General features: G+C 44.2%; 1 protein-coding gene across 1 annotated transcript; it reads right to left on the bottom strand.

Moving 5' to 3' along the window:
• Positions 1-538: 538 nt before the first annotated feature.
• LOC141005169 (interferon-induced protein with tetratricopeptide repeats 1B-like) lies at positions 539-3308 on the bottom strand. Its single transcript, XM_073476950.1, has 2 exons — positions 3254-3308; positions 539-2095 (listed from the first exon to the last, which is right to left on the bottom strand). Exons 1-2 carry the CDS (start codon positions 3259-3261, stop codon positions 790-792), a joined length of 1314 nt encoding a protein of 437 aa, XP_073333051.1. The 5' UTR covers positions 3262-3308; the 3' UTR covers positions 539-789.
• Between the last annotated feature and the right edge of the window lie 7823 nt (positions 3309-11131).

Raw genomic sequence — 11131 nt, 5'->3', positions numbered from 1 at the left:
TCACTGTTAAGAAGCAATAAAATGCTCAATAAATTGTCTTAGCAGCATCTTCACTGCCTGTTGTTGGGCTGGTTGTGTGATCCACACCCTGTAATCAAACTTTTTCTGTGTCGTTCAGTACAGAAAGTATTTCACTCATGTTCTGCAGCCAGACAGCAGCTCCGCAGACTGAGCAGAGGCTGACACCTGGTGGTTACTTCTTCAAACTGCACTGACATTTGTTGAACAAGAATAAAGCGAGAAGTGAGAAGAAACAACCACAGCCAGAAGAAATGTGCAAAGAAACCACAGTTTGATCACTTTAATGAACACAACAGTCCTGACTGTATGACAACTATATCTTGAATCTGAAATGTTTAGTTTGGAGGAATAGTGTTAGTTTGAATGAGGTGAAAGATCTCTCCCTTCTTCACCCTTCAGGCCTGATAATGTACATGTATATATGGATATTTGGATATATGTGTGTATGTTGGTTGACGGCACCAGTTTGTGCTGAAAAATGAAGCTGAAAATCAGATTAACTTCTTTTATTACAACTTTTATTTAAAACTTCTGATCATACGAACACATACAATGAAAACATTTTGTGGGAAAATATATTTGTTTCCATGGAAACCATCAGAGGATTGATAGCAGGGTGAAGTGAATCTGTTCTGACTGATCACATCGAATCATCTTTTCCTCAATTTCCACATTTCTTTCCAAAATGTTATCAAACTTTCTATGTACAGATTTCTTTAGGTGATGCAACACCTACATTTCTGTCTGAACCAGTGCTGTTAAAAAAAATCACTGTGGCTCTGGCAGCTTTTCCAGAAACTCCTTTACTTCTCTTCTCATCTGGTGCCAGTTACTGTCTTTAATCTTCTCCAGAGTTGTGACGCTGTTCTGACGAAAGTATGATTGTATCGGTATCTCTGCTGCCCTCATGTTATATCTTACTGACCTGCGGCTATCATTCAGTACAACGTGTAGATGGTATGCATATCTGTTGTAAACCATCTGTTTGTCTGCAGGATCCAGATCCCTAACCCTCTCTAGCAGGTCCTGGTAAATCTGCTCAGCTTCAGCCTGGCTGTGATTTGACTTTGCAGATATGTTTGCGAGGTCTGTTTTCCTCAAAAGAGAAGACTCAGGGTAAATAGAAATCAGCTCCTCATGGAGACTGATGGCTCTGTCTATCATGCTTTGGTCTTGGGGACCGTCCCTAACAAAAATGATCTTCGATCTGTAGCAGAATGCAACACATCTCTTCAGATAACGCACATCTGGATGCTGTTTCAGAGCCTCCTCTGCCAAAACAATGGCCTCATCAACAGATACATGCTTTCTGTAAACCCATAGCAAAGGTTTCAAACCGCTGTAGCTGCTGACTGGATTCATCAGAATCTTTCTGGCTAACTCTCGTGCTTCATCCTCAACTCTTTCTCCTTTCTTTGCACATTCCTGAAGGTAGACAGCAGCGAGGTACAAGTTCTCTGGATCTTGTTCCTTTGCGATTCTCATTTTCTCCCAGACATCAGCATCCAGTCCTGTGTTGCTGTGCATAGAAGCACTGACTAACGCTATCACATGGCTGGATTTCCACTCCACCATGTCCGGCTGCATCCTGATGGCTCTCTGGAAGTAATCTGCAGCCAGCTGCTTCTTGTCTGCACTGAACTTCATCAGGGTCCAGGCTTTCTCAGCGTAGATCTCTGGATGGAGCTCGTCCTGGGATGGAGATGGGTATTTATTCATCAGGGCGTCGACCTTTGACAGGAAAGCCTGACTCTCTGCTTGTTCTCCCAGGTGGTGGTGCAGCCAAGCCTGGTTCCCGTAGTTCACCACTAACCAGGGACCCTCATCTGCTCTTCTTGTCTGGCAGAAGGCCTCTGCAGCCTTGTTGAACAAACTCTGGGCGTCTTCGATGAACCCCAGCTTGTATTGAACGTACCCCCGCAGGTTGTAAATGTGACCCAGCCAGCTGTTTCCCTCCTCGGTGCCGATGTCCTCCAGCTGGTACCTGAGATGGAAGAGTTTGGACCTGCTGGGGTCCAGATCCCAGGTGAAGTGGCACTGCAGGGCCTCCAGTTTGGGCTCCAGTGATGTTTGACTGATGGAGAATAAAAATACAGATCATCAGTCGGCTTATACAGCACACTCTGAACCTGAAGTGTGCTATGTGTGGATAAACTCTGTTCATCTCATGTGGAGGAAGGGAGATAAACATGATGTTAGGAGCACTGACTGGTCAGGAAGGAAGGGAGGAGCCTGGATGGCAAGGAAATAAGTACAGAAGGGGAGAATGAAGAAATGAAGGAAGGAGAGACAAAATGAATGTGTTACGGCCCTAACGTAAACAAAAGCAAAGACTCGAACACAACAAGGCCAGTAACATATAAAGGACGCCGACTCAGCACAGTCAATAACAAAAGAGTATTTATTTGATGCAAACAAAACGAACGAAGCCAAACACAACCAAACCCCGATAATTAAGCAACCCAGAACAAAACAAAAGGGGCAGGAGTTCCTGGCCAAAATGAAGAAAAGGAGAGAAGAGACCCCAGACCAGCCTGCCACGACCGTCGCATCCGGGGTTCCTCCCGACTAAACTACCTAACCCAAAACTAATCTATAAAGAGAAAACAATAAGGACACGAAAACTGGACTACCAGGAACTCAAACCCAAATGAAAATAACAAAGCCCGGACGCTCTAACATGCAAATCAGGGAAACCACAAAAGACTGTGCGGCCAGCGCCACCTCCCTCCTCCGGCACCACACCTGCAAATGAGAGAGAGAGAGAGAGAGAGAGCCGCCCCGCTGCTGTCTCCTTTTAACCTGCTCAGGTGATTGCCAGCACCTGAGCTCAGGCAGAGCAGGGCGGAGACACACACACACCCACACACACACAGGGTACTGCTATTTGGCCACACGTAACAGAATGATTAAAGAAATATGAACAAAGGAGGAAGATATAAGACACTTTACAGCACATTTAATTGAAACCAAACAGCCAAGATATATTTAACACCACCAGGATCAACGTTCACAGAACAATCAATCAGTGACTGATTCTTTAAAAAGAGGAAGAAAACTCAAACTTTGTGGCCGTGACTGTAGGAACCAAGAAACACAACAAGAAACAGAAGAAAGTAAATTAAAAAAAGGAGGAATTAATATATCATCATTGACTTGTAGGGTTCATAATGATTATTACATGAACATTAAATACATCATAATGATGTGAAATGCAGAAGCAGTCACTCACCTCATCATTCAGCTGTTTCCTCCACACAGCAGCTCTCTAGTTATCACTAATGAACTGCTTTGGGTTGCTGACACGATATCAGTGATGTCCAACTTCCTCTTTTCTGTAAATGATGTCGAGCAGCTTGAACGACGCCAAGCGAATTTTATAGGCGGGGCGTTTCCAAGAGTGTGGCGTCATTTCATGAGACAAAAACATCATTGTAATTTTTTTTTCCTATCAATATACAAGAACGACAGAAATGTAAGTGGGAACACTCGACCGGTGCTCGTGCTCTGACAGAGTACCTTGGCGAGCTCTGTCCAGGTGGACGTGTCCGTCTCGGTCTCCATCGAAATGAACATGACATAAGTCTTCCCCTCAGAGTCCGGCAGGAACGAGTCCTCACACGGGTTCTTAGTGTGGTCCAGCACCTCTGCTTCCCTGGGATCACACACACCATCAATTATTCACCATCATTCTGAACTTTCTAAAGTGACTTAAATCATCTACAGTCTCAGAGTCTCGGCTGTGTTTCACTCACTTCAGCAGGTTCTGGATCTCCACTTCATAAGCATCTTTCTTTAAGCTGTGAAGAACAAGAACACCAAAACTGTCACAGTGTGGCCGGATTATTTTCCACATACGGCTCCAGATCTCAGGATATGAAGAACAGTGAACAGAAATCAGGTGATCTGTGTTCACACACCTGTAAACGTTCTTCAGCTGCATGTTAGGAACAGTGTTTGTAGTGGCTAAAGTTCCCTTCTTGTGTTCGGTAAGTATTTCTTAAACATTCATGTTCACTTAACCACTCTATGACGGAAAGAACGAGTCTCTACGCGTGTTTACTTCTGATCAACTGTAGAAAACAATGTGTTCGCTCCGTCTTTACTACTGCAAAACTATAGAATTAGAATAGAATAGAATTAGTCAATCACTTCAATAAGCAAGCACTAAATATGAATCTAAATAATATAATATCTAAATCAGAGACCAAATTACAAACATTGAAAATGGCACTAACATTTCTGGCCACTAATTGCTCATCATAGGGATGGCAATTACCTAACTAAAACTAAAGAGTCATTTTCTTTATTCTAATCCTTAATTGGGCTCTTTCATTTTATTCAAACTAACATTAGCAACCTAGACAAATCTAGGTGAGGCCCACAAGATGGGCAAATATGGAAAATAATAAAGTAATTTCATTGTCCATGAGATTCTTCCATCTCGAGCAGGAGACGCAACTTGTCTATGGGTCTTTCTAAGGTGCTGGTCTTTGTTTTGACAAGGACCCGACGGACGAAGCCTTTGGCGTCGGGGATTGTCTTCTCCACTTTTCCCATTAACCAGGATCCTCTTGGAGCCCTCTCATCCACAATGAGTATGACATCTCCCTCTTTCACATTCCTCTTCTTTTCCAGCCACTTCTGCCTTTCTTGTAGGAGGGGTAAGTATTCTCTGGACCAGCGCTTCCAGAAGATATCGGAGATATACTGCACTTGCCTCCATCTTCGTTTGGAGTATAGATCCTCTTTCTGGAATACGCCTGGAGGGAGTGCTGGTTTTCCCTTTAGCAGGAGAAGATGATTCGGCGTCAGTGGCTCGAGGTCGTCCACGTCATCAGATGACTTGGTAAGAGGTCTGCTGTTGATCACTCCTTCTACTTCACACATCATGGTTTGCAGACATTCGTCGTCGAGTGACTGGAGCTTCAGAAGGTTGGTAAGTATCTTTCGGACTGTTCTTATCTGTCGCTCCCAGACACCACCGTGGTGCGACCCGGCAGGCGGGTTGAAAATCCAAGTGACTCCTCTTTGCAGTAGAGCCTCGGAGATCCGGGACTGGTTCCACTCTTTCATCGTCAGTCAGATGAGTTCCTTTCAGGGTAGATCTCCATTTCTGTATGTCGTTGTCAACTGTCGTTGTCGCGGCTGTTGCTTGACCACTTGGTCAAGCGGAATCCTCCGCTCTCACACAAAGCAATGAGGTCTTTGGTCAAGGTAGTAGCTTTCTTCTCGTCCGACGTCGAGACTAGGCAGTCATCGACGTAGAAGTGTTCCAGCACCGTAGTTACTGCTTCAGGTGATGACAGGTCTTTGCCATCTTCTGCAGTCCGTCTTAAAGCGTAGTTGGCGCAGCTCGGGCTGGACTTGGCCCCGAACAAGTGGACCACCATCTTGTACTCGCGTGGAGGCTGGCTGAGATCCCCCTGTGGCCACCAGAGGAATCGTAGTAGATCGGAGTCTTCATCAGGTACTCTTACTTGATGGTACATTGCTTCGATGTCGGAGATGAGTGCGATGTCTTCGTGGCAAAACCTCGTCAGTACTCCGACCAGAGCATTAGTGAGGTCCGGACCTTGTAACAGCTCCACGTTCAGTGATTTCCCTTGGTACGAAGCGGCACAATCAAAAACGACCCACAGCTTTCCCTTTTGCGGATGGGTCCCGCCGTGATGGGGTATGTACCATACTCTGCTGTCGTTGCGGTTGCGTTCGTCCTCAGGAACTTCCACTGCGTAGCCTTTGGTCAGCAGGTCTGACATGAAGGTCTTGTAGTCTTCGTGGAAACTGGAGTTCTTGGCAAGTTTCTTTCTCAGGTTTGATGCCCGTTGCTCGGCAACACGTTTGTTGTTTGGCATCACCACATTTTTGTTTCTGAGAGGCATCCCAATGCTGTAGTGCCCGTTGATGCCCACTTGTTCGTCGCCAAGTCAGTCACAGACTTAATGAACTGAACATCTTCTCGCGACATTTCTGACTTCTCTTCACAGGCTTGCTCCGGAAAGTCGTAGTTATATTGCTGCAGCAGCATTCTGTCCACGCTGATGACTGAGATTCTGTTGACCGAAGCCCTTGACTTGACTTGTCTTGACTTGTGGTGACAGTCACTTTTCTTGAAAGGGCCATTAACTACCCAACCGAGGGCCGTCTTCACCACGTAAGGCCCGTTGTCTTGGCTGTGGATTATCTTCCACGGCTCCATCGCAGAGTAAGCGTTCACTCCAATTAGCATCTCAACATCTGCGTCAATCTGTGGTAGCCGTACTTCTTTCCGCAGATACGGCCATCTTTCCAAGTCCTTCTCAACGGGAACGTTGTCTTTCGTTACAGGTATGTCTGTGTGATCTGAGAGCACGTAGCAGGACACCGGCTTTTCCTGGCCCATAGTACGGAGTAGCACTTGAGTCTTCTTACCATGGACTCCAAGCTGTCTCATCAACCGTTCGGAGCAAAACGTAGCGGAACTTCCTGAGTCCATGAACGCGTACGTCTCTATTGTCGTGTTGCTCCTCTTGGATTTAATGCGCACGGGCACAATAGGCAAGATACAATTGTTGCCTCCGGCCCCAGTGACTGCCGTGACTTCTCTCCTGCACCTTCCCTCATGTGATATTGTACTGACCTGCGGCTATCCTTCAGTACAAAGTGTAGATGGTGCGCATATTTGTTGTAAACCAGCTGTTTGTCAGCAAAATCCTGTTTGTCTGCAAAATCCAGAACCCTAACCCTCTCTAGCAGTTCCTGGTATATCTGCTCAGCTTTAGCCTGGCTAAAGAAGTTGGATAAAAACACGACACATCCCGTAATGTAACATAACGCCACATAATATAACGTCCCAAAAGGTCACGTACCATAACGTCAGAACATAACGACATGTAGCGCAACATAAGCAAGTCATTTACATACCTGTGTACCAGGTATGATTACTGTAGCATGTGTTGTGATTTCGATGCACACTGACGACCAATGAAAAGTATTATTACAGTAACGTGTCGTGGCAACTGAAAACCAGTCGCTTGTCTAGTGCAGATGAGACACAATATTTCTTTTATATCTTGCAAGCAAGAGTCGCACATCTGCAGCGCATAGATGTTGACTGAAGAGAAGCCGTCTCTCTTCAGCCTTTATAGTAGAAAACCCATACACACACACACTTAGCGTAGCAGTCACAATGTTACAGCTGGACTCACTTAAAATAACACTCCCATTATCTCCACATCCACTTCCTCCACAGGCTAACATAAGTTTAACACCACGTACATCCCATAATTAATGTTTCATGCATCAACCATTGTCAGAACACATATAAAGGTTACAAAAATACTCTTCAGGATGAACTCCTTGGACAAGAGTCTGTTGTCTTATCTGTGTCAGGTTTTTCAACCCTCTCTATCACATATACTCTACAACCATTAAACTGTCAGAGGACATAAACCATGGGAGGCCCACAGACACAGTGTTTTCACTCTAACACATCCTCTATACTCGTTAAGTTTCATGTGCAAGAATAACATCAGAATAACAAAGGGACATTTGAGAATTTCCTTCACACATATTAATATCTCTAACGGTGGCAGATGTGTCAAAAAGAAACATAATCAGCAACAAGAGACACTTTATGTGTGAAAAAGGGAATGATGACCGTATAATGATATAAAATTGGGTATAAACAATAAAAAAACATACAGATTATTGTATTTATTATTTGTAAGAGTCATGTTAACTAATTGCACAATGAGAACAAAACCAACAGGACCTCAGCACAGAACAGTCAGAGGAAATACGGAAATGAAACTTATACGTGTTGACACACACACAGACAGTATGTAGCCTACAGTCAGTGTATTGTCAGTGTGATATGAGCCCTTTAAAGGAAAAGTTCACCCAAAATGTAAATCCAGTCATCATCTCCTCCCTCCATGCTGATGAAAGTCAGGTGAAGTCTCGTAGTCCACACAACATTTCTGGAGCTTCACAGTAAAACAGAGTTGCAGCATTCTGCTAAACAACTGAAGCAGCTGGAGATGATTTAAAACGGAGAAACAACCAAAGAAACATCAGATGTCTCCACACAGCTCGTCTGTCACGTCTCCTCAGATCAGTTTGTGATCTCGGGCCTTCTGCAGACTTGGATCACAGCAGACGAGCTGTTTGGAGACATCTGATGTTTACTGGGTTGTTTTTTCCACCAGCTCCTTCAGTAACTTCCTGCTGCTCCTCAGTATGGACGGGAAGAGATAACGACTGAATTCATATTTTTAGGATGCCACATCTCTGCCACATCACCAGCCAGCTCCTAATTAGGCATCATTAAGGGAGACAACATCCTGCCTGGTGTCGACGCCTTCAGCCCTTCTGTTATCTGCCTGCAGCCTGTGTGCACCTTGTATCTTTGGACCTCGAGTTCCCAGCATGCCTCCTGTTTTTACTGTACACTAAAAATAAGATCATTCTTTCAGTTGAGTTTTTATATACTTAAAGATGCACTTCAGTACACTTGGTTTGTTCTGACAAGTACACACAAAAGCCTTGTAGACGATCTGGATTCCACTTATACTTCATGTTTTGATCAAGATATACTTAAAAAAAGTTTATTCTTGGATCATTTCTAACCTTAAAGACTGTGTTCATACTGTGTGTTTGTTGTTGTCATTGTTGTGTTCACATATTTTTGCATCCAATACAATTTTCAGTGCATTCAGAAAGTATTCAGACTCCTTCACTTGTTTCACATTTTGTTATGTTGCAGCCTTAAATGCCAAAATGGTTTAAACAGTTGTTTATCTCGTCTACACGATTTGACAAGAGACAAATGGGCCAAGATCCGCTCCAAACTGCCCCCAAAACACCCACTAAGGTCCAGCAGGCGTTTGACATCAGCATAGCACAGCGGTTCTCAAAGTGTGGGGCGCGCCCCACTGGTGGGGAATAGAGACGTGACAGGTGGGGCGCGACAAACGGGAGGAAATTTTCCTTTTTATGCCTATTTTTATCAATGCCTTTCTTTAATGACAACAAAGATCATATCAATAGTCACTGTTCCTGTCGCCGCGGTGGTAAGCGCGGCCCGCTAGCTTGATAGCTGCGTCTGGGACTCCCGAGTGTAGCCAGGTCTCAGTGATTATAATCACACAACTCTCCTGGATGAGTGACCATGTTGATAAGCGAAATCGTAGTTCATCCATTTTGTTGTTAAGAGACCTGACGTTGGCAACGAAGAGGCTGGGGAGCGGTGGTCTCCTGGGATTCCTCTTTAGTCGAGCAAGAGTGCCGCCCTGGCAGCCCCGCTTCTGCTTGCGCTCCCTCCGCAGGCTCCGCCGCCTGCCACTCAGTATGATCATCCACGGAGGCCCCGATGGTCTGGCTATCTCCGCTGGTATCCGGTGACTATGTGGGAAAGTATCCATATCGGGTAGTTGTTGTTGCGTGATCCCGATTTGTAATAGGGATTCACGACTGTACTGTATTAAGTTTGATCTACCTGAGCGAAATTCCCAGAGTGCGATCAGAACAACAACAAACATTTATACTCCGCCAGCAGATGATATTGTGGATGTATCTCTCAAATGCATACCGAAGACCATTCTGTCGGCTTCTCTCTGATATCACCAAACAGTTTTTCCAGAAATTTGTCGTAATTTCCTTTGGAATATCTCTTATTGATATCACTGAAAACTCCATATTTCTTATGGTAGGAGCGAAAGCTTGACAGACATAGCAACAGTAACTAAGGGGGGCGGGGCTTAGCGAACGGTCAATTGTAGAGGAACAAACTTTCGCGCGGATGTTAAGCTTGGCGTAATTCATTAGCATTGTGTTGGGGCGATGGGGGCAGGTGGGGCTTGAAAATTCCCCCTTGTCCAAAGTGGGGGATGACCGAAAAAGTTTGAGAACCACTGGCATAGCAGGACCACCCTGCTGCAAAGACGCAGCCAGGTCCAAGACCTTAGCAGAGGAGGCTGCTTGTGACAGTTTGTACAGGGTGTGTTTTGTTTTTGTATCTCATATAAACTCTGAGTGTCATTTACTTACATGGATGTATTTGAAAAAGGGAATGAAACATGTACAACCAGGTTTTTATGTATTTCACAAAGGGAATTAAATTTTCATCATTGCAGAGTTTGTTATTAGTATCATGCAGACGATGAAACAATCCTAACAGGTCTTTATCTTTAAAGCGATGTGAGAGATCACATAGGAATCAGGTTATTTATATATTTCATGATTTATTTTACTCATGTGTTTGACCAAAGACCATGACACACTGAACTGAGTCCCAGGGTTTGTCTTTGTGAAGTGGAGTGACTCGGTGTGGCTCTTTGTCCTCCCAGGACCTCCTGTAGGCCCAGTGGAGACAATCATAACAACCAGTGTGAGCAGTTTGTTTCTTCTTCTTCACTTTTCTACTTCTGTCTGGAAAAAGCACAGAGCTGCTTAGGATGCGAGAGCCAGCTCCTTCCCTCCACACCATTCTCCCCCTGTCATATCATAGAAATAAACAGTTATATATAATAAAAAATGGCAAATTTATAGTAAATCAACCTTTATTTAATAGTTATTTCACTGTTAAGAAGCAATAAAATGCTCAATAAATTGTCTTAGCAGCATCTTCACTGCCTGTTGTTCGGCTGGTTGTGTGATCCACACCCTGTAATCAAACTTTTTCTGTGTCGTTCAGTACAGAAAGTATTTCACTCATGTTCTGCAGCCAGACAGCAGCTCCGCAGACTGAGCAGAGGCTGACACCTGGTGGTTACTTCTTCAAACTGCACTGACATTTGTTGAACAAGAATAAAGCGAGAAGTGAGAAGAAACAACCACAGCCAGAAGAAATGTGCAAAGAAACCACAGTTTGATCACTTTAATAAACACAACAGTCCTGACTGTATGACAACTATATCTTGAATCTGAAATGTTTAGTTTGGAGGAATAGTGTTAGTTTGAATGAGGTGAAAGATCTCTCCCTTCTTCACCCTTCAGGCCTGATAATGTACATGTATATATGTATATATAGATATATGTATATATGTGTGTATGTTGGTTGACGGCACCAGTTTGTGCTGAAAAATGAAGCTGAAAATCAGATTAACTTCTTTTATTACAACTTTTA

Source organism: Pagrus major, chromosome 11 (genome assembly GCF_040436345.1).
Source record: "Pagrus major chromosome 11, Pma_NU_1.0".
Taxonomy (NCBI): domain Eukaryota; kingdom Metazoa; phylum Chordata; class Actinopteri; order Spariformes; family Sparidae; genus Pagrus; species Pagrus major.
The sequence above is the reverse complement of the archived record's forward strand: the minus strand, read 5'-3'. Positions and strand labels throughout refer to the sequence as shown.